Here is a 25,000-nt window from a genome sequence, read left to right as displayed (position 1 = left end):
TTCGTGGAGCGGGGTCGGTACTGCACGTCGCGGGGCCGGGCGGAACCGGGTCTTGAAAATCAGACCCGCGCAGGACTCTGATATATATATATATATATATATACACACACACACACACACAAATATAACTGTGATATTGTGGCCTCTCCTTTGTCCAGTTTTTTTTGTGCTGAGTACTTCTAACTTCTTGTTCTTTTTATTGTCATTCCATTTTTATTGTCTGTTTTACTCCTGTAAAGCACTTTGTAACTTACGTTACGATTCGAAGGTATGGCAAAACTTTGGATAACGGCACAGAGTGAACAAGTCCCACTGGAACTGTCCATAAATGAGAGATGTTGAAATGGTTCTTTGTGTGACCTCTGACCTGCAGTTCGCGGATGTCAAACGGCTCTTCGTGGATGTAGACGGCGTCGGCTCCGGCCGCCAGCCCCCCCACGCTGGCCAGGTAGCCGCAGTAGCCCCCCATCGTCTCTATGATGAACACGCGCCGCTTGGTACCACTGGCTGACTGCTTGATACGGTCACATGTCTGAAGCACACACACACACACACACACACACACACACACACACACACACACACACACATAGACATACACACACACACACACACACACACACACATAGACATACACACACACACACACACATAGACATACACATACACATAGACATACACACACACACACACAGACACACACACACACACACACACACACACACACACACACACACATACACACACACACACATACACACACACACACACACACACACACACACACACACACACACACACACACACACAGACATACACACACACACACACACACACACACACACACACACACACACACACACACACACACACACACACACACACACACACACACAGATATACCAGGGGTTGCCATACAGGATACACATACAGGATAAAAACACAATTGCACACATACACACACATCCATACTGTCATTAAACTAGCAAAATGGCAGATTTGTTAGAAAACAAAACAAAGTAGAGCTGCAACGATTAGCCAATCAACATCAAATTAATTGACAACTATTTTTTTTTATAATCCATTAATTGTTTATACACATTTAAAAAAAAAAAAAAAAAAAAATCTTGTTCCAGCTTCTTAAAAAAATTCTAGTTTCTTTAGTCTTCTATGACAGTAACTGATTATCTTTGAGTTGTGGACTGTTGGTCTGGACAAAAGACGACATTTGAGGATGTCATCTTGGGCTTTGGGGTAAAAGTGAGCAACATTTCACCATTTTGTGACACTTTATAGACCAAACGACTAATGAATTAGTCGAGAAAATAATTGACAGATTAATTGATAATGAAAATAAGCATTAGTTGCAGCCCTAAACTACATAACAAAATACTGAGTACATGCATTTAAAAATGTTGCCATCATTATCTGTTACAGTCCATGCCTCAAGCCGACCTGGGTCAAATAATTCTGCTTGTTTTTTTGTTTTTCCCCCCCGATTTTTTATCCCATTTTTATCCCCATTAGAGCCGAAACTGGCTCCATGCTTCCTCCGAGACATGGGCAGTTAGCCAGCCGCTTCTTTTCACCTGACAGGGGAAGCTTCACCGGTAGGACATAGCACGTGGGAGGATCACGCTATTCCAACGAGTTCCCCTCCCTCCGAACAGGCGCCCTTAGCGACCAGAGGAGGCACCGCATCAGCAACCAGGATATTGCATGTTTTGGTGAAGGGGGTTCCTATATGAAGGAAACCCCCGGGAGGCACGGGGAGAACATGCAAACTCCACACAGAAAGGCCCTTTTAGACGACCTGCACCCGGGCGTTAAAACAAGCAGAATTAAAATAACTCTGCTTGTTTTAACCACTGACCTAAAAATATGGACAGAGCTATCCCGTTGATTTTGGGCTCCTGCTTTGAGTTGAAATGGTGGCTGTCGCCATCTTGATTTTTTGTCAGCAGAGCGGGAGGGAATGGGCTGAGTCCTTATGCAGCTGACATGAGATGGGGGTTTCCCAGAGCCGCAGCTCCGCCTGCTATTGGTCCGTGATCGGCAAGCTGCGCAATCACTGGACAGGTGACCTGTCAATCACCCCCTTTTCTATCGTCTATTTTAGTCCAAACGGGCGAGTTATATAAGAAATGACCCACAACAGTTGTTATGAAAAGGTGAAATTAGCTATATAGACCAGAACCATGTGAAGGCCCAGGCCCTGTAAAGATGCTTAAAAGTGGGGCATTTTTAACATGCCGGTGAACGGGAACGAGGGGACTTCTGAGCCCTGCCTCGAGTGGCTATTTGAGGAATTACAGCTTTCGGGGTTACTTCGGGGTTACGTCCTCGTGGTAAAGGGGCAGAGCTTGCCCACTGGTTTTGACTTGGTATACCAAGTGGGCGGGGTTTAGCAGATCGGTTCAGCACAGATCGTCTCAGGCAAATTGTCAGCAATTCTCACATCTTCTCCAATGCCACTTCTGTGTGATTGTGGGAACCTTCTGGCTTTCATTGTGTCGTTGTAGGTGGCAGACCGCGCCCATCCTGTACCAGAACTATTTCATCCAGGTCTGGTTACACAAGTCATAATGTTACGTCTTCACACACAAACAGCATCACAGTTCACCAGAGAGGGTTTCACACACAGCTGCTTCCACGACACCAAACCAGAAAACCATGAATACATGATGCAATTAGAACTACAGTCACCAGCATGCAGCATCATTGATGCAATAGAACTACAGTCACCAGCATGCAAGAGTGTAATGTGTGCATCACAGTTTTGTCGATTGGATCGCGTGTTGTTGTATCCCGTTTTCAAGAGGGGGAAATGATTGACGATGTCCCTTCCTAACACTGATCATATTTATTTTCCACGGAGCTTTCAGTAAATCCTCACACATCTCATCTACTCAAACTGTAGGTCAGCGGTGCTCAACCTGGGGACCACCAGGCGTCCTTGAGGGAATTCCAGGTATCAAACTTTACCATTATATCATTTACAAGAAGTTAACGCAGATCATTTAGAACATTGTATTGATCCCAATTCCACTGTTATCTCTCTGCCTACAATCATGGAATTCTGGACAAAATCATATAATAACAAAATATCCTCACATTTGGGTTATAGAGAGACTAGTCTGGGCTCCCAGACAATTGCAGAGCGCCGCCCACCAATCTAGTTGAGCGATGTGGATAGAGACTGAGAACAGAGTCTAAAGAAAGACCAAATCTCATCAAACCGACTAAATGATGGTCCTTGAAATGAAAATGTTTGAGGATCACTGAACCGTCACTTATCTTCCAAATCTGTTACAACAGATGCTCATTCAAAACGCTCATCATGGTCCCATCAAAGCCAGTTGATGGGACTGATGGGAGAGATGCAGGTAGAATCAGCAGAGTTGTTCTGTTCAGAACAAACAGAGCAGCACTGACTATTCTTACCAGCATCATCTGGTCCATTTCAGGAGCTTGCTGCTGAAAAGATTGGCGTTGCGATATTTGCGCATATCCAAAAACCTGATATGCAAGTTTTTCATATTAGAAGTAGGCTACGTTGTTAGGCCAGAGTTGTGTCGTCTCCATTGATGCCAATGGACCATTTCTTTTTCTTTTTTACCTTGCAAGCATTTGGAACTTCCGTGTTTCTCATCTCCTCCCGATCAGAAATGTGGGCTTTTCTTTTCGCATGACAGAGATGATGGATTATATGATTATATCACCTCTTCTAGCGCTTCTAGCACACATCAGCTGACCGCAAACAGGCAAGATGCGTCGCAAACTGTGGTAAAAACCCTGACTGAGATATTCCAAATGTGCTGTATCCATGATCCAAGAATCCTCCTAAAACCAGAATAATACTGGAATATCCCACGTCTTAATGGGAAAAATGCTAAATTCGGAAAAAGGCCAAACTCGGAAAATGCAGCTTGTTTACATGACCCCTACGGAATTCAGAATATTGTCATTTTCCGAATAATAGTGGAATATTGTGTCCATGTAAACGTAGTGTCTTCTCTCTTACCTCCACGATGGTGTTGAGTGAGTGATAATAGTGGAATATTGTGTCCATGTAAACGTAGTGTCTTCTCTCTTACCTCCACGATGGTGTTGAGGGAGGTGTCTGCGCCCAGGCTGTACTCGGTGCCGGGCACATTGTTACTGATGGTGGCGGGCAGCATGCACAGGGGGACGCAGAACTCCTCGTAGTCGGCCCGGGCCTCGTACAGCTGCAGCAGACACTCGAAGGCCTGGCCGGAGTCGGCCCGTGATATGGGGGGTTAGACCAGCAGGAGGCGCACTACGTTCATGCTGATGCTGCACTACCTGGGTGTGTTGCGACTTAATTGTGTGGGAGACTACAGTGTGATGGAGGCTACAGTGTGATGGAGGCTGCTGGTGTGTGTTTCCTGCCGGGCGGCTCTCTCTCCGTGTGACGGGGGCTGTGGCTTCCCATTGGCCGAGACAGAGGGAGGGGCGGGAAGGTGTGTGTGTGTGTGTGTGTGTGTGTGTGGGGGGGGGGGCGTTCATCCTGTCTGATATGTAACGGCGTCTGACGCCACAAGGGGGAGACTGAAGTGGCGGCAGGACGAGTCGGGATGCAGGCGGACAGTGTTTCCTTTTTGGTCCAAGAGATGAACGGCGTTATCTAACAGGCATGCAGACAGCAAGGTGGAGGACCAGGCCCTGGCTCAGCACAACAATACGGCTGCAATATAGACTATTATACATGATGCTGGACATGCTCGCTGTTGTGATATTTAGACTAGTACTTCTAAATGTATTATTTATTGAATTGATTCAATTGAAATACTTCTAAATTGAATTTCCTCCTCCTTCCCTTCAGGTTACAGACAACATTTGGTAACACTGGACAATAAGGGTCCCTTAAGGGTACCTGAATGAACAGTTAGCCTACTTAATGCTTGTGTTGAGTTGAGGCATGAAGTCACTGAGGTTCAGGTTAGAGCAAGCTTACGGTCAAGGCTGTTAATTAAGGATGAGTTCATGCTTATCAAGCTAAGTTAATGCTTATCAAGCATTAACTAAGCGTTAAGCAGTCTAGTTAATGCTAGTTAGTGGTTAATAACATTAACTAACCCTTAATGAATGTACCCTTATTGTGAAGTGACATGTTACCCATCACTCTGAGCCTCACTTGGTGAGAATGTAAAATCTGTCATTAAGATGAAAATAAATCGACTTGATCACTACAGGAAAATGTCTTGGTCTAAACTAAAGGATGCTGAGAAACCAACACCCCCGCTCCATATTCACTGTGTCACGTGGAGGAGGGGCGTGAAGTGTGCTGAACCAAGCCGGTCATCTGCTGTTTACCAAACGCACACACAGGCCCGGGCTGCCCCGGGTCACATGCCAAGACACTCCACAAACACGCCAAGGCACGCCATAACACGTGACCGCACGCCTCGACGCTCACCTGGGCCGTCCGCCGAGCAGCTCGCCTCCCACTGACCAGCAGAAACGGCAGGTGTCTACGTGCTGTGACGTCTCTGTGTGAAGCATTAGCTACTCCTGTTCATCGCCCTCTATGGCTCATTCTGACACACTGCACCTGACGGCTTGTTCACTTCTGAGTCAAAGTGTGTGACGCAAGGAAATAAGAATATACAAATATAGATCAAAAGAAAAATAAATTTTGAAGGAAGGAGTGATTTAGAGGATTTAAGAGCAAACTAGATACATAGAATGAAATAAATTGTACTTTATAATGTGAAAATGTAAAATATCTTAGTGCCCAGTCAGTTAATTTGATTATCCGTGGTATTTTAAGGCACAAGATGTGTGGCATATCTGTGAATTCTGCAGTATTTTTTCTTCTAATGTGTACTACCCTTTACTAACACTAAAACATAGTTTTGTGTACAAGTACTTCCATTTATGGTCTATTTGCAGGCTTGGTTATTGTGTGATGGGCTACCTGAAGCACATACTGTCCATATAATGTACTTCAGTATAATACTGAAAATGTTTTAGTCCACTGATTGCACCTACGCTATACCTGATTATACCCTTATAACCATTCAGTTATTCACCCTTAACCCATTGATACCTGATGCAGCATTTGTGTGTATATCCCTCATTTGTGTGTGTATCCCTTTAAGACCGCGAACCGCGTGACGCGGTTCGCGGTCTTAAAGGGATACACACACAAATGCTGCATCAGGTATCAATGGGTTAACTAGAGCTGCACAATAAATAAAAAAAAGTAGTTCATATTGCAGTCTGCAAATATGAATCCTTTCCAAATGGCAAGAGACTGTAATTATTTGTTCAGTGTCGGCTGCTAAAAGTGCTGACTGAGTCCAATTTCTGCCTATAAATTCAATTCAATTGCACATTAAAATGGAGCAAATATTCAGCAACAAAATCTCAGTTTCTTGTACGGTGAAAAATCGAAAGTTTTGAAAAAGTGCCGTTTGTGTGTCAAGTTTACTCGACTCGGCTGTTCTCTGTCAAAATGGAAACTTTTTCCCAGTGGCTCACCTGGGAGCACATGTAGCACAAAGGCGTAGCCCCACACACACACACACACACACACACACACACACACACACACACACACACACACACACACACACACACACACACACACACACACACACACACACACACACACACACACTTCACACGGCCGACCCGGGCTCGGGTCATCCCCCCTCTCGCTCTCTCTCTCCCCAACCTCACGGTCTGCCTACCGTCCTATCCAGTAACGGCAAAAAAACGCCCCACAAAAGAAGGCTTTTCCCGGTCATCTGTGTTCTGCTTGTGCAAGTCAGGAAGCGAGCTGTCGGTCAGGGAAGCCCCAAAATGTGGGCGGTGCGTGTAACCACTTACAACAGTAATGGCATTCAGAGCGGTGTCTGCGCCAATGCTGAATTCTGAGCCGGGGATATTGTTGGAGACGGTGGCCGGCACCTGGACCATCGGCACACAGAACTCGCTATATTTGTCCCGCGCACCAGAGAGCTCCATTATTCCCAGGTAGGCCTGCAGGGGGAGGAGCCAGCGTCTCATACAGTATAAAGTACCTTACACAGAGGAAGGGGGAGGGGCCAGGAACTGATGCAGAATGATTATGTAAGGCGGAGAAAAAGGACATAGACGATGGGGGTGGGAGGGGTTTAGTGAGGGGCGTGGCTATGGTCTTAATGAGGACCGTCCGTGGGGAGTCCAGGGAAATAGGATATAGATATTACAAACAGGAATGGAGACAGTGTTCATTATAAGCTAAAAAACACTGTATACTTGAAAATTAACATTGAAAATATATTTTTTGATCAAGATGTATTTTTTGAGTTTCGAGTTATGAAAAACGCTTATGCAATAATCTATGCTAATTAAAAAATCCGGCTCCGTCAGGTCACCCGCACGGGTCTGATCTTTACAGCCCCTGAAACGACAGAGCCGTGGCCGGACAAAATTCTTGAAACAGAGGCCGGACAAACAGAGTCCACATTGCCGCTATGTTCATAATGAACTTTTTAGATGAAAATCATGTCAAGGGTGAGGGTTAGAGTTCTGCTTTTGCAGCTTAACGCAAAAGTAACGACGATGGGGACAGACAGTGGGACGATGGGGACAGACAGTGGGACGATGGGGACAGACAGTGGGACGATGGGGACAGACAGCGGGACGATGGGGACAGATGGTGGGAGAGAGCCTGTAATATTGAAATGATAAGAGCCTATACTGTGATTTTAGTAAATGCATGATTTGCTAGATGAAATGTCAAATGAAATCTTGCGAAATGGAGTCAATGTAAGAAAATGAAATGGGCTGGACTGTGTTAGGTAACAATACATTGTGAAACGAAGCAGAAATCATTTCAACACAAGACAATACAAAGTCATGTAAAAGTAACAATGAGGCTGAACAATAAGGTAAGGATAAGCTAGCACAAGAGATTTCTTTAGATTGATCTTTTACGATTACTCAAGCATTCTCCTTCTCTCCATTTATACGACTATCAGCAAGTTTTCTTAACGATAAAACAACGTTCAGAAAGAAATATTGACACATCACATTTCAATTCAAAACGATGGTGAAAGAAATGCAAAGGTTGAGCTCACGGCTTTTCAACAGATTATATATTATGGAGTCATGAGTAATAACTTGCCTACCTCGAATCCACCAATGACCAGCAGAGCGTTGATGTTGTGGATCCTCATCTGCTCAGCAATCTTCTCCATATGTTTGGCTGGAAGAGTTCTGGCACATTTAAAGTGAATAAATCCGGTCAACACTCATCCAGTTAACTCATCACTTATGTTACATTTGACATTGTAGGAATTTAGCTGATACGCTTGTCCAGAGTGACTTGCAGTACAATACAATACAATAAGCTGTATGGTGATGTATGATAGACAGGGTCCGCCGCTACGTACACACGCGCACCAAGTGCACGAATACCACGGTCAAACAGACAGTTTGGCATTCCCTGTTTTTAAATGGCCACGGTGCCCCCCCTTCAAAGAAAGTTGTGGGATCTCCTCGTTTAAAACGACATGCGACGCAGCTAGACTGAGGGAAGAGAGCAGCCAAAAAATCTCACAGAACAGGAGCGGCGAGCAGACGGACCTCTCACTCTGCCGCAGATTCCGAAACCAAAGATTGCGCAGCGACCAAAGTGTGCGCCAAAAACACATCATGGCTGAATATACCAACTTTCACTAAAATCCGGTAGGCCTACTGTAGGTGATTTGAGCTGTAATAATGAGTTGTACTATTGAGTTTTTCTAGTGCAAGCTTTGTGGCTCGCTTACCTTTTTGTCCCTAGCAGGGACCCTCCCTGCCCTGCAAGCTTTGTGGCTCGCTTACCTTTTTGTCCCTAGCAGGGACCCTCCCTGCCCTGCAAGCTTTGTGGCTCGCTTACCTTTTTGTCCCTAGCAGGGACCCTCCCTGCCCTGCAAGCTTTGTGGCTCGCTTACCTTTTTGTCCCTAGCAGGGACCCTCCCTGCCCTGCAAGCTTTGTGGCTCGCTTACCTTTTTGTCCCTAGCAGGGACCCTCCCTGCCCTGCAAGCTTTGTGGCTCGCTTACCTTTTTGTCCCTAGCAGGGACCCTCCCTGCCCTGCAAGCTTTGTGGCTCGCTTACCTTTTTGTCCCTAGCAGGGACCCTCCCTGCCCTGCAAGCTTTGTGGCTCGCTTACCTTTTTGTCCCTAGCAGGGACCCTCCCTGCCCTGCAAGCTTTGTGGCTCGCTTACCTTTTTGTCCCTAGCAGGGACCCTCCCTGCCCTGCAAGCTTTGTGGCTCGCTTACCTTTTTGTCCCTAGCAGGGACCCTCCCTGCCCTGCAAGCTTTGTGGCTCGCTTACCTTTTTGTCCCTAGCAGGGACCCTCCCTGCCCTGCAAGCTTTGTGGCTCGCTTACCTTTTTGTCCCTAGCAGGGACCCTCCCTGCCCTGCAAGCTTTGTGGCTCGCTTACCTTTTTGTCCCTAGCAGGGACCCTCCCTGCCCTGCAAGCTTTGTGGCTCGCTTACCTTTTTGTCCCTAGCAGGGACCCTCCCTGCCCGGTCCAACCACCCACATCTCCCCATTTGATCTCCTTGATCTGTCGGGACACAAAGACAAAACCAAAGATGTCACAGTTCATCTCATCTTCCTCAATTGTTTTTGCAAAAACCGATTTCTTCACTTGTGATTTGTACTCGTGAAAAGAGATCAATCATTACCAAGGCACATTTTAAGATTGTATTACCAAGACACATTTTAACACTGTATTACCAAGGCACATTTTAATACTGTACTGTATTACCAAGGCACATTTTAATACTGTATTACCAAGGCACATTTTAATACTGTATTACCAAGGCACATTTTAATACTGTATTACCAAGGCACATTTTAATACTGTATTACCAAGGCACATGTTAATACTGTATTACCAAGGCACATGTTAATACTGTATTACCAAGGCACATTTTAATACTGTATTACCAAGGCACATTTTAATACTGTATTACCAAGGCACATGTTAATACTGTATTACCAAGGCACATGTTAATACTGTATTACCAAGGCACATGTGAATACTGTATTACCAAGGCACATTTTAATACTGTATTACCAAGGCACATTTTAATACTGTATTACCAAGGCACATTTTAATACTGTATTACCAAGGCACATGTTAATACTGTATTACCAAGGCACATGTTAATACTGTATTACCAAGGCACATTTTAATACTGTACTGTATTACCAAGGCACATGTTAATACTGTATTACCAAGGCACATGTTAATACTGTATTACCAAGGCACATTTTAATACTGTATTACCAAGGCACATTTTAATACTGTATTACCAAGGCACATTTTAATACTGTATTACCAAGGCACATTTTAATACTGTATTACCAAGGCACATTTTAATACTGTATTACCAAGGCACATTTTAATACTGTATTACCAAGGCACATGTTAATACTGTATTACCAAGGCACATTTTAATACTGTATTACCAAGGCACATGTTAATACTGTATTACCAAGGCACATTTTAATACTGTATTACCAAGGCACATTTTAATACTGTATTACCAAGGCACATTTTAATACTGTATTACCAAGGCACATGTTAATACTGTATTACCAAGGCACATGTTAATACTGTATTACCAAGGCACATGTTAATACTGTATTACCAAGGCACATTTTAATACTGTATTACCAAGGCACATGTTAATACTGTATTACCAAGGCACATGTTAATACTGTATTACCAAGGCACATTTTAATACTGTATTACCAAGGCACATTTTAATACTGTATTACCAAGGCACATTTTAATACTGTATTACCAAGGCACATGTTAATACTGTATTACCAAGGCATTAATACTGTATTACCAAGGCATTAATACTGTATTACCAAGGCACATCTTCGTGATCTAACTCCCTGGTTTCCAAAGGCAACTACTCACTTTGTTTTATGTGTATCTCTGTTTGTAGCTTCTGTTCTGTGTCGTCACTGTTGGGCTGGTCACCGCTGCCCGTCTTAATTATATCAGTGTCCTACTTATAGAGAATTAGCCAAGGATCACGGCTTTCACTTTTCAATCAGGTCTAATCCCTCTGTGTGCCCGCTTACCTTGGAGCTTCAACTCTTTCCACAGGATGTTGATGCAGGCCTGGAAACACGTGGGTGGAAACGTGTGTGTGTGTGTGTGTCTGTGTGTCTGTGTCTGTGTGTCTGTGTGTGTGTGTGTGTGTGTCTGTGTGTGTGTGTGTGTGTGTGTGTGTGTGTGTGTGTGTGTGTGTCTGTGTCTGTGTGCGTGCATACGTGTCTATGTGTGTGCATGTGCTGTTGTGTGCCTGCTGTGGGAGTGGAGTTGTGGTCTTACAGTAAGCAGCAGTGTTTATCTGGACACACTTAGTGTTATCGCTGGTGGAAGGTGACTCCCCACACCGCCACTTCCTGGTCCCTGGCTGCGGGCGCTAACGTCACCATGACCTCTGAGGAATGTGGCTACACAAGCCCCCTTCGCTCTCACAGTAATGAGCACTGATAGCTTTGCTCTGCAGCTCAGACGCAAGTTGTTCACCGTCACATTTGTCACTAGAATACGCTCAAACAGCCGGATCCCTGAGTGCAGGGGCCAAAGCCGCAGTAGAGGCAGTATAAGCCGCAGTAGAGGCAGTATAAGCCGCAGTAGAGGCAGTATAAGCCGCAGTAGAGGCAGTATAAGCCACAGTAGAGGCAGTATAAGCCGCAGTAGAGGCAGTATAAGCCGCAGTAGAGGCAGTATAAGCCGCAGTAGAGGCAGTATAAGCCGCAGTAGAGGCAGTATAAGCCGCAGTAGAGGCAGTATAAGCCGCAGTAGAGGCAGTATAAGCCGCAGTAGAGGCAGTATAAGCCGCAGTAGAGGCAGTATAAGCCACAGTAGAGGCAGTATAAGCCGCAGTAGAGCAGTATAAGCCGCAGTAGAGGCAGTATAAGCCACAGTAGAGGCAGTATAAGCCACAGTAGAGGCAGTATAAGCCGCAGTAGAGGCAGTATAAGCCACAGTAGAGGCAGTATAAGCCACAGTAGAGGCAGTATAAGCCACAGTAGAGGCAGTATAAGCCACAGTAGAGGCAGTATAAGCCACAGTAGAGGCAGTATAAGCCACAGTAGAGGCAGTATAAGCCGCAGTAGAGCAGTATAAGCCGCAGTAGAGGCAGTATAAGCCACAGTAGAGGCAGTATAAGCCACAGTAGAGGCAGTATAAGCCGCAGTAGAGGCAGTATAAGCCGCAGTAGAGGCAGTATAAGCCGCAGTAGAGGCAGTATAAGCCAAAGTAGAGGCAGTATAAGCCGCAGTAGAGCAGTATAAGCCGCAGTAGAGGCAGTATAAGCCACAGTAGAGGCAGTATAAGCCACAGTAGAGGCAGTATAAGCCGCAGTAGAGGCAGTATAAGCCACAGTAGAGGCAGTATAAGCCACAGTAGAGGCAGTATAAGCCGCAGTAGAGCAGTATAAGCCACAGTAGAGGCAGTATAAGCCACAGTAGAGGCAGTATAAGCCGCAGTAGAGGCAGTATAAGCCACAGTAGAGGCAGTAAAAGCCGCAGTAGAGGCAGTATAAGCCACAGTAGAGGCAGTATAAGCCACAGTAGAGGCAGTATAAGCCACAGTAGAGGCAGTATAAGCCGCAGTAGAGGCAGTATAAGCCACAGTAGAGGCAGTATAAGCCACAGTAGAGGCAGTATAAGCCACAGTAGAGGCAGTATAAGCCGCAGTAGAGGCAGTATAAGCCGCAGTAGAGGCAGTATAAGCCACAGTAGAGGCAGTATAAGCCACAGTAGAGGCAGTATAAGCCACAGTAGAGGCAGTATAAGCCGCAGTAGAGGCAGTATAAGCCGCAGTAGAGGCAGTATAAGCCGCTGTAGAGGCAATATAAGCCACAGTAGAGGCAGTATAAGCCACAGTAGAGGCAGTATAAGCCGCAGTAGAGGCAGTATAAGCCACAGTAGAGGCAGTATAAGCCACAGTAGAGGCAGTATAAGCCACAGTAGAGGCAGTATAAGCCACAGTAGAGGCAGTATAAGCCACAGTAGAGGCAGCATAAGCCACAGTAGAGGCAGTATAAGCCGCAGTAGAGGCAGTATAAGCCACAGTAGAGGCAGTATAAGCCGCAGTAGAGGCAGTATAAGCCGCAGTAGAGGCAGTATAAGCCGCTGTAGAGGCAATATAAGCCACAGTAGAGGCAGTATAAGCCGCAGTAGAGGCAGTATAAGCCGCAGTAGAGGCAGTATAAGCCGCTGTAGAGGCAATATAAGCCACAGTAGAGGCAGTATAAGCCACAGTAGAGGCAGTATAAGCCGCAGTAGAGGCAGTATAAGCCGCAGTAGAGGCAGTATAAGCCGCAGTAGAGGCAGTATAAGCCGCAGTAGAGGCAGTATAAGCCGCAGTAGAGGCAGTATAAGCCGCAGTAGAGGCAGTATAAGCCGCAGTAGAGGCAGTATAAGCCACAGTAGAGGCAGTATAAGCCACAGTAGAGGCAGTATAAGCCACAGTAGAGGCAGTATAAGCCACAGTAGAGGCAGTATAAGCCACAGTAGAGGCAGTATAAGCCACAGTAGAGGCAGTATAAGCCGCAGTAGAGGCAGTATAAGCCGCAGTAGAGGCAGTATAAGCCGCAGTAGAGGCAGTATAAGCCACAGTAGAGGCAGTATAAGCCACAGTAGAGGCAGTATAAGCCACAGTAGAGGCAGTATAAGCCGCAGTAGAGGCAGTATAAGCCGCAGTAGAGGCAGTATAAGCCACAGTAGAGGCAGTATAAGCCACAGTAGAGGCAGTATAAGCCACAGTAGAGGCAGTATAAGCCGCAGTAGAGGCAGTATAAGCCGCAGTAGAGGCAGTATAAGCCGCTGTAGAGGCAATATAAGCCACAGTAGAGGCAGTATAAGCCACAGTAGAGGCAGTATAAGCCGCAGTAGAGGCAGTATAAGCCACAGTAGAGGCAGTATAAGCCACAGTAGAGGCAGTATAAGCCACAGTAGAGGCAGTATAAGCCACAGTAGAGGCAGTATAAGCCACAGTAGAGGCAGTATAAGCCACAGTAGAGGCAGTATAAGCCGCAGTAGAGGCAGTATAAGCCACAGTAGAGGCAGTATAAGCCGCAGTAGAGGCAGTATAAGCCGCAGTAGAGGCAGTATAAGCCGCTGTAGAGGCAATATAAGCCACAGTAGAGGCAGTATAAGCCGCAGTAGAGCAGTATAAGCCGCAGTAGAGGCAGTATAAGCCACAGTAGAGGCAGTATAAGCCACAGTAGAGGCAGTATAAGCCGCAGTAGAGGCAGTATAAGCCGCAGTAGAGGCAGTATAAGCCGCAGTAGAGGCAGTATAAGCCGCAGTAGAGGCAGTATAAGCCACAGTAGAGGCAGTATAAGCCGCAGTAGAGGCAGTATAAGCCACAGTAGAGGCAGTATAAGCCGCAGTAGAGGCAGTATAAGCCGCAGTAGAGGCAGTATAAGCCGCAGTAGAGGCAGTATAAGCCGCAGTAGAGGCAGTATAAGCCACAGTAGAGGCAGTATAAGCCGCAGTAGAGGCAGTATAAGCCGCAGTAGAGGCAGTATAGCACCACAGGTGATACAGGGGTGCTGGTGTAAAGAAGTCGCCAGCCACAACAGCTTGACCAATCACGTGTGGCGATACGTCAACTGACTGTTTATTCAAGTCATGCAGACTTCTCAAAGGTCGTTGCACTTCAGTTCTCTGTATTACCGTGTGGATAGAGCATCACATTATCATTATCATTATCAAATTATTGCCATGTTTTGGGGATAAATTGGTCATCAAGTCCCTGGAAACAAAAGTTGAATGTTTTTCCAGCATGTGCGTGCACGACGACACGTTCTTGACAAGCCAAAAACTCCAACAGTAGATTTGGTGCAGATAATACACACTTCATGGGTCAAATGTATAGTCAATGCATAAGTCATCCTTCATGCACCTGTCCTGCACCTGTTCTGCATTAGTACTGTCCTGCTGCACCTGTTCTGCATTAGTACTGTCCTGTACCTGTTCTGCATTAGTACTGTCCTGCAACTGTTCTGCATTAGTACTGTCCTGCTGCACCTGTTCTGCATTAGTACTGTCCTGCACCTGTTCTGCATTAGTACTGTCCTGCACCTGTTCTGCATTAGTACTGTCCTGCACCTGTTCTGCATTAGTACTGTCCTGCTGCAACTGTTCTGCATTAGTACTGTCCTGCTGCACCTGTTCTGCATTAGTACTGTCCTGCACCTGTTCTGCATTAGTACTGTCCTGCACCTGTTCTGCATTAGTACTGTCCTGCAACTGTTCTGCATTAGTACTGTCCTGCACCTGTTCTGCATTAGTACTGTCCTGCTGCACCTGTTCTGCATTAGTACTGTCCTGCTGCACCTGTTCTGCATTAGTACTGTCCTGCACCTGTTCTGCATTAGTACTGTCCTGCTGCACCTGTTCTGCATTAGTACTGTCCTGTACCTGTTCTGCATTAGTACTGTCCTGCACCTGTTCTGCATTAGTACTGTCCTGCTGCACCTGTTCTGCATTAGTACTGTCCTGCACCTGTTCTGCATTAGTACTGTCCTGCACCTGTTCTGCATTAGTACTGTCCTGCACCTGTTCTGCATTAGTACTGTCCTGCACCTGTTCTGCATTAGTACTGTCCTGCACCTGTTCTGCATTAGTACTGTCCTGCTGCACCTGTTCTGCATTAGTACTGTCCTGCACCTGTTCTGCATTAGTACTGTCCTGCACCTGTTCTGCATTAGTACTGTCCTGCTGCACCTGTTCTGCATTAGTACTGTCCTGCTGCACCTGTTCTGCATTAGTACTGTCCTGCACCTGTTCTGCATTAGTACTGTCCTGCACCTGTTCTGCATTAGTACTGTCCTGCACCTGTTCTGCATTAGTACTGTCCTGCTGCACCTGTTCTGCATTAGTACTGTCCTGCACCTGTTCTGCATTAGTACTGTCCTGCACCTGTTCTGCATTAGTACTGTCCTGCACCTGTTCTGCATTAGTACTGTCCTGCACCTGTTCTGCATTAGTACTGTCCTGCAACTGTTCTGCATTAGTACTGTCCTGCACCTGTTCTGCATTAGTACTGTCCTGCTGCACCTGTTCTGCATTAGTACTGTCCTGCTGCACCTGTTCTGCATTAGTACTGTCCTGCACCTGTTCTGCATTAGTACTGTCCTGCTGCACCTGTTCTGCATTAGTACTGTCCTGCACCTGTTCTGCATTAGTACTGTCCTGCTGCACCTGTTCTGCATTAGTACTGTCCTGCACCTGTTCTGCATTAGTACTGTCCTGCACCTGTTCTGCATTAGTACTGTCCTGCTGCACCTGTTCTGCATTAGTACTGTCCTGCTGCACCTGTTCTGCATTAGTACTGTCCTGCACCTGTTCTGCATTAGTACTGTCCTGCACCTGTTCTGCATTAGTACTGTCCTGCACCTGTTCTGCATTAGTACTGTCCTGCACCTGTTCTGCATTAGTACTGTCCTGCTGCACCTGTTCTGCATTAGTACTGTCCTGCTGCACCTGTTCTGCATTAGTACTGTCCTGCACCTGTTCTGCATTAGTACTGTCCTGCACCTGTTCTGCATTAGTACTGTCCTGCTGCACCTGTTCTGCATTAGTACTGTCCTGCACCTGTTCTGCATTAGTACTGTCCTGCTGCACCTGTTCTGCATTAGTACTGTCCTGCACCTGTTCTGCATTAGTACTGTCCTGCACCTGTTCTGCATTAGTACTGTCCTGCTGCACCTGTTCTGCATTAGTACTGTCCTGCAACTGTTCTGCATTAGTACTGTCCTGCACCTGTTCTGCATTAGTACTGTCCTGCTGCACCTGTTTATTAGTACTGTCCTGCTGCACCTGTTCTGCATTAGTACTGTCCTGCTGCACCTGTTCTGCATTAGTACTGTCCTGCAACTGTTCTGCATTAGTACTGTCCTGCACCTGTTTATTAGTACTGTCCTGCACCTGTTTATTAGTACTGTCCTGCACCTGTTCTGCATTAGTACTGTCCTGCACCTGTTTATTAGTACTGTCCTGCACCTGTTTATTAGTACTGTCCTGCACCTGTTCTGCATTAGTACTGTCCTGCTGCACCTGTTTATTAGTACTGTCCTGCTGCACCTGTTCTGCATTAGTACTGTCCTGCTGCACCTGTTCTGCATTAGTACTGTCCTGCACCTGTTCTGCATTAGTACTGTCCTGCACCTGTTTATTAGTACTGTCCTGCACCTGTTTATTAGTACTGTCCTGCACCTGTTTATTAGTACTGTACTGCAGAAACTTTTCTCTAAATTAAAAAAGCCAAATCAGTATTTACAGCCAAACTAATATCTCACAGTCAGCTAGTTATGAGATCATTTCAGGAAGAGAGAGCAGAACAAGGTGTGACTTTCGGCTCCATCTCTGATGATGGGCAATTGTCGAATAATCGTTTTAATTTTCAAGATTGACGGCGCTACACGTTTGTCCATGTGACGTTACCGTAGCTGCTGCGCACGCCATGCTGCGCACTAACACGCATGGAGCAGAATGGCTCAGCCGACCGTAGCACTCAGCAGCTCCTTGGTAGAAACGCTAGAAATGTAGTAGAAATGGGTCTTAAACGGTCCATATTATAGCAACACTCAGCCAACAAGGAAAAGGTTTCAAGGCTTGTTACTGCATGAGGAAAAGCTGATATTCTGTCTACTGTTCCCTGAGCCATCTCGGCTCCGTTCGGGAAGCTACGCTAACGTAGTCTGCCTCAATAAGAGTGCCAAAGTCACCCCCTCTCCCTGTCCATGGGATTTCGTCCGCCATTCATTTTTCCATAGACCTTGCATAAAATGCTTCTGAAAATTTGTTTTACTTGGTCAAACCAAGCGATTCAACTATACTTAGACTCAAGGGAGACCATATAACATTTGACTTGCAAAAAAAAAAAAAAAAAAAAAAAAAGGGAATTTGGAATAGTGATTTTTGCTAGAAAGGCACACAGCGGTATATCAAAAGCGCTAAAGCTCTTCACCTGGCCCTTGTAGAATCCCTCGAAGCCGTCGTTGACAGCGAACATCTTGTGGCCCTGGGTGATTCCCACTCTGACAGCAGAGCGCACCGCCGCGTTCATCCCCGCCGCCGGGGCGCCAACGTTCAGCACCGCCACGCAGAAGGAGCTCTGCGGGCGACAGGGGGGAGAGGTCACACACACGCGCACGCACGCACGCACACACATACACACACACAGACACACACACACACACGCATGCACGCACGCGCACACATACACACACACACAGACACACACACACACACGCGCACGCACGCGTGCACACACACGCACGCGCACACACACACACACACACACACACACACACACACACACACACACGCGCACACACACACACACATTGTGTGTTTTTCTCAGTGTGTGTGTGTGTGTGTGTACACACACTGAGAAATACACCCTACTGCACACATACTAGAGAAAGCAAAGCCCGGCACCTGCTTGCAGCCTCATGGACCAAAAGCTTTGAAAACATCTAGATTTAAAATAGAGAGGCGATGTGAGCGTCACTTCCTGCTTCAGCACTGTAGCCTACCAGAGATTTTCATCCGCCATTTATTTCCCCATAGACATTTCGTAAAATGCTTATGAAAATAGTTTTACTTCGTCAAACCAAAGGGTTCAGCTAACGCTATAATCGGGAGAGACCATAGAACAGTTCACGAGCAAAACTCTTTTTATAAGCATTTTACGAAATGTGTATGGGAAAATAAATGGCGGATGCAAATCTCTGGTACAGTGCTGAAGCGGGAAGTGACGTTCCACTTTGCCTCTCTATGACACATTCCACATTCGTTATTAGCCAGTTTGAGTTCAAGCCTTAGGCTGGATGTTGACGCTACTTTTGAATGATTTAAATGATGCTAGCTTTAAAGAAGACGCTATGCTAGCTACTTTCAGAGGCAGTGAAGAAGGGCAACACGGCCTGTAGGAGGGATGAGGACAGACAAATGGAGGAAACTCCCTTCATATATAAAGTAGTGATGGGGAAAAAAAAGACGGAGAAAAGGTTGCTGCACAGCCAAAAAATTTAAGTCGAACTGAACCTGTTCGTCACGTGCATAATGAGTCCGTTTCAGACTCAAAACATAGTTTGTCTAAGATGACAGGTTGAGAGGCGGGTCATAGTATCATGTCGATGATTTTATTTGACAATTCTGGGGACTGGATTGGGCTTTGGCCAATCCTGGCGTGTTCCGCCTCCAAATCGAGTGGGATTCAGTCGTGTTGTGGCGCTGTCCTCGGGAAGAGCCTTTTGACGGGAGGAGTGGAGCTCAGCGACCCGCAGGCAGCCAGCTGCCTTCGTGTTTGCCGAGCGGAGAGTGCAGCACGTCGGCCTGGAATCTCCGAAGTGCGACCCCTGACAACCAAGCTCTCGGATGCGCGCGCCATTATCGCTGCCGTAACGATACGATGTCCCTGGAATGCGCGTTTTAATGAGCCAGTTACATTTCTTTGCATTCTTAGAGATTATAGTTTTTGTTTTTTGTTCATGTTTCTAACAATTGGCCAAGTTAGTAGTTAGTTTATGGGATAGGAATTCTGCCAGATGACAGGCACTAGGCGCCATTTTCGACTTCATTTGGAAGAGAAAATTATCCTGAAATGAAGATTTGATTGACAGCTGCATGTCGTGATATGATTGGTTAAAATGGGGTAGAAATGTGATAGTACTAGGTGACGTCAGCAAACTGTACATTACTGTTATCAATGAAATCTTGAAAAATGAACTTTTGATGTGAAAAAGTGTGAAAAACCAAAGAAATTAGATTGTTGTGATTTTGTTTGCATACATTATTAAATAGGTGCACTGCATAACCAGGTATTTGAACTAAAAGAAAAGAAAAGTCATTTTTGGGTTCAGCTCGACTTTAAACCAAGATCTCGACATCAAATGTCTTCATGTGTTGAGACGTTGGATTAAAGGTGCTGTAAGTGCTAGTCAAATAAAATATGAAATGAAAGTGTTAAATAGCTCTACTCTCTGACAGCCATCACTGATATCGAGTGTTTGGTCAATAACATGGGTCCTCCGCTCTGCAGTATACAGAAAATACATTGGGGGATCCCGGCCCACTTTTGTCCAATCAGGAGAGAGGATTCCACAGATTTATTGTCTGTTCACTGCAGAGGAAGTTACCGACCAAACACTATATGAGTGATGGCTGTCGGAATGTAGAGCTATTTAACACTTATTTTAACGCAAAAATACAACTTACTGAACCTTTAAATAAATGATAGATGCATTTGTTTGTTTGTTTTTTCCTAGTTTCGTGATATAGTCTTTTTTAGTCTTCCACCTCTGCAATATTGGAGATACTATTTTCTTTTTTGAATGAATACATTTGAATTAAACTACTCATTTAAAAATAATCGTTGCCCGTAACGGTCCCTCTCCAGTACCTCGAAATGCCACCCATGTCTCAAGAGCCTCAGAGCAAAACACAGCAGCAGACAAAGATGGCCACGCATGGAAAAAGCCACATGCAAAACAGCAAGTGGATCTAAAATCACAGAGGATCCAAAGTTCTCTTGCTATATTTGCACTGAAATGATCCGGTCATGGTACAGCGAGTCGGAGAAATGATCCGGTCATGGTACAGCGAGTCGGAGAAATGATCCGGTCATGGTACAGCGAGTCGGAGAAATGATCCGGTCATGGTACAGCGAGTCGGAGAAATGATCCGGTCATGGTACAGCGAGTCGGAGAAATGATCCGGTCATGGTACAGCGAGTCGGAGAAATGATCCGGTCATGGTACAGCGAGTCGGAGAAATGATCCGGTCATGGTACAGCGAGTCGGAGCATCTTTAAACATTTGAAACATTTCTTCTGACATTCTGCAAGCCTGGATTATGATTGGCAACATGACTATTATGATCCTGCAGCAGCAGCAGAGGAGAAACTACGGCAAATGTGTAGAAACACAAAATGGACAAGTGCCCAACTCTCTCATTGGCCCACAAATCTCCCCTTTCACATAGTTTCTGCTTGTTTTGTTGTTTCAATCCCCAGACATTCCAGACTTGTCACGGCTCCAACTCTTGAATTCTTGTACATTTGAAAACGGTAATCATGACAATACGTCAACTACAACACATGCTTTCAACGATGAAGATTATGCTCCCAAGTTAAAGATATCACCTAATTTAGTAACTTTGCCAGTGGGTTTATAACTACCGTACATTAACTGTTAAATCATGTGTGTAGTGGCACTGCACAAAACATTTACCATTCCTTTCCAAACAGATGTGTGCAATCCCCACATCTTGGAACCTCTTTCCCATACTTTCCAAACATAACATTTGCAGCCGTTGAATCTATATGGAGGAGTCATAGTGTGCAACATGCAACTGGCTCTGTGGCGCAATGGATAGCGCATTGGACTTCTAGTCAAACACTTGAGATGTGATTCAAAGGCTGTGGGTTCGAGTCCCACCAGAGTCGCTGTTTTACAGGGGAGACTTTTATGATTCCCACAGCAGCTGTTTTGTAGAGAGAGAGGTGCGTTTCCATGTTGTGTGATAAATAAGCACAGCTTTGTCCACAGACTGGACCCGGCTGTCAGGAGCCAGTACTAATGCACCTTAAGCTTCTACTGCTAAGCAGAGCCATGAGCAAATAATAAGCAATGAAGGGCAGAGCAGCAGGTATCAAGCACTGACACTGTTGGTTTGTGGCACTCTATCATACAAAAACGTATTTTTTTTTATTACTATTATTTTACTCGTTTTTTTACTCTTTTCTCTGTAAAAAAAAAAATCTTATAATACAGATTGGATTTTTCACTTTTTCTGTAAAGAAAATACTGTTACAAAATGGTTGTATTTTTCACTGTTTCCTCTGTTAAAATACAGCACACTCAAGGCTGGTTTCAAACCTGAGGTCTCCAACTTACAAGCCCAACACATTAACCATCAGACCAAAGGGACAATCATACTAGCCAAGGACCAACGTTTTTTTTTTACTTTTTTCCTCAAAAATGGCCTGTTATAGTCCTGTTACAAGCCTTGACTAGTGAAAATATAAAATGAGAGACCAATGGCATTCTAGCACAAATACTAAGAAAAAAAAAAAGCAAGTCTAGTTAGATTTTTAAATACAAAAAATTTAATTTCACTATTAGCCATAGCATTAGAAGCATAGCCATTAGAAGCTAAAGTAAAAAAAAAAATCACTATTGTGCTCAAAAGCTGAAAAGCTCATCTGCTGTTAACTAGGAAGCTGCAGCGTTTTCTTTCCTCATTACATACGTCATCAAACACATCGTCGTCCTCCGCCTCCTCCTCTCCCTCAGGACGGAGTCACAGAAAAACACTGTTAGTGTCACCCCAGCACAGCGCCCCCAGGCGTCTGGTGGCTAAATTCTGTATTGCAAGTCACATGACGCCCTGTGGCACAAAAAGAGTTTTCCCCATCCACTTACATGGGGAAAGAGGCAGCTGTAAAACTCAGGGGAAAATTGTCTCGAGATCACTCAAAGTTAAAAACTTTTCTCAAGCTCCCCCTCTCTCCATGGCTCTGGCCACTATCACTCCGTTCATGTGGGCGGGAATACGTAAGCAGACATCATGGCAGACATGCGCACATGACCGTGGGCCTCACATCACGCAAGTAAAACCAGGAAGAAAAACCCCTTCAAAATGCGTCATGCGCTGGTGAGAAGCTTACATTCGAATGAATGGGCGGCCATTTTCAAATCCCTATCCAGCTCGTTAATACATCTGTCAGCACTCAATCGGTCCCAGCTATAGAATCGGTTTGCAGATGTGCAAGTTAGCTACGGCAATACCACTTGGACAAAGAGGGGCGGGGAGAGAGACAAAAGCAAAGAGCAGACCAAGGGAGAGGCTATAAATACGTGTGTTCAGGGTACAACTTTGAGACATGTAGTATATTTCACTTCCTCCACTCCCGCCGGCATACATACTGTAGGCTACAATAATATAATGAATTCATATATTGCACTTAGTAAAAATCAAGTCATGCATTGTCTGTTTTAGGTTGCTTATTTTGCCTTATGTCTGAGACCGAGGTATTAGCCTATGTGGTGGCTTGGAGTGTTCTACTGTTTTTGTTTTTATTATGTATACATATATTTGTTATATTTCAACACATTTAGTGACCAACCACCCGTTTTACACATGTAATTTAGATTGAGTTCATTCTTAAAAACCGGAAAGAATAATTTATTCTAATTTGCATTTGTGGTATTTAGCAAGTTAAAAAATATATAATAAAATATTTAGGCCTACCTTCATATTCCATCATAGAATCAAACACACCAAAGAAAACATCCATACAAAAATAAGAAAAATCTGCAATGAAACCTGTTTGGATGAACAGCAGTATGCACAGCCTGTTAAATAGAAAACCACATGTATTTTCCAAGATGGCGGAACGCTTGCGCATGCTCATAACCGATTATCTAGCTGGGATCGATTTGGTACTGACAAACATCCATGGCCCAGCACCCTCCCCCAGTCCCCCACAATGCACCTGAACCAGGAAGTACCTTATCCTAACGTACAGATGTCAGAACCGCTGGAGGAAAGACAGACATATTAGAACTGTGTACAGTGAGAAGTTATTATTTTATTATTGTTTGCTTGAAAAGCACTTTGTGGCTCAAGTGAAAATAATTATTGTGTATTATTATACTACTGCACTGTATTTTGAGTAACTTTGAGGTTTTCAGGATACTTACATTTGGAATCTCATCTCTTTCGGACTTGCGGTAGGAGAGCAGTTTGTACGTGGTCAGGTTGCCTTCAAAGCTCCTACAAATCACAAATGTAATAAAAAAATAATAATAGAGTTAAAGCTTTACCGATAATCAACCCACTTTGTATCATTAATAATCTCGGTAATATAAGCACATGGGCAGTGTTGGGCACCTTCTCTTTCTGTTTTCTCTCACGGAGATCTCCCATTTCCTCCTCTGCCAAAGCGCCCCGTTGTTTTACGTCACAACGGAACTGCGCAAGTTCTGCTCGAGACGCAGAATCTGCTCCGAGGGCGGCTGTTTATTTTTATTATATAAGTATGCGCACATCCACGGAGAATCGCATGGAGAGCCTTAACGAGCCTTAATGACTTGCAGCTGGCAGGGGCGGAGTTTCTGCAGGAGGATTTCTCTCCGTGAGGTAGACAGAGAGAGAAGGTAAACACTGCGCATGTGCTTATATTACAGAGATTATGTACGTATGATAGAAAGTGGGTTGATTATAAAGCCATCCTTTAACATTGCTCTTATGGCCGATAACGGATATTTCCTGACGTATTCCTCGATATGATCTGTATAAAAACAAGTTTCTATGATAATCATATTTTGCACACACTGAACAACACATGATGTAAACACAGTGAATTTGAAATTTTGCCAGAGGAGGAAATGGGAGATTCTCCGTGAGGAAAACGGAGAGAGAAGGTAAACACTGCGCATGTGCTTATATTACAGAGATTAATATTAATGATACAAAGTGGGTTGATTACCGGTAAAGCCGTCCTCAGTGACTGAAGGCTCTACTGCTGTTAAAAATAGCTTTTAGACTCCCAACAACAAATCAATGCAATTCCAATTAACCATAGCTGCACTGTCTGCCAAACAACTGAAAGAACGAGAGCTATTAATAGAGCTCAACAGTCACGTGACTTTTTCGTGATGTCATTGCCCCGGAAGTAAGTTCCCCATTCATTTTCCCCTATATACATTTAGAGGAATCCTTATATAACGAGTTTTAAGGCTGGGACCAAGCCAACCCGTGAGCTACTGAAGCGTGAGTGACCATAAAACATTTGGTTTGAGCGAGAACAAATTATTGTTATTTTTTGTTCTTGCTCAAATCGTATGTTTTATGGTCATTGGAGCTCTTTTATGGATTGTTTCCAGCGTTTAAACTTGTTTGAGACAATAAACTCAATCAAATCTAATATTTAAA

General features: G+C 44.9%; 1 protein-coding gene across 1 annotated transcript in view; it reads right to left on the bottom strand.

Moving 5' to 3' along the window:
• Positions 1–25,000, bottom strand: part of LOC310792232 (ATP-dependent 6-phosphofructokinase, platelet type-like) — a gene marked incomplete at its 3' end in the record, with an annotated part of 173,084 nt that overhangs the window by 111,480 nt on the left and 36,604 nt on the right. Inside the window, exons 12-17 of the mRNA XM_083653960.1 lie at positions 23,767–23,839; positions 18,024–18,170; positions 9,502–9,572; positions 8,145–8,232; positions 4,098–4,250; positions 368–532 (exon numbers count right to left, since the gene is read on the bottom strand). Of these exons, the coding sequence (XP_083510086.1) occupies positions 368–532; positions 4,098–4,250; positions 8,145–8,232; positions 9,502–9,572; positions 18,024–18,170; positions 23,767–23,839 (697 nt within the window). The remainder of the gene's footprint in view (positions 1–367; positions 533–4,097; positions 4,251–8,144; positions 8,233–9,501; positions 9,573–18,023; positions 18,171–23,766; positions 23,840–25,000) is intronic.

Source organism: Poromitra crassiceps (assembly GCF_964638095.1).
Source record: "Poromitra crassiceps genome assembly, chromosome: 17".
NCBI classification, from domain to species: domain Eukaryota; kingdom Metazoa; phylum Chordata; class Actinopteri; order Beryciformes; family Melamphaidae; genus Poromitra; species Poromitra crassiceps.
The sequence above is the reverse complement of the archived record's forward strand: the minus strand, read 5'-3'. Positions and strand labels throughout refer to the sequence as shown.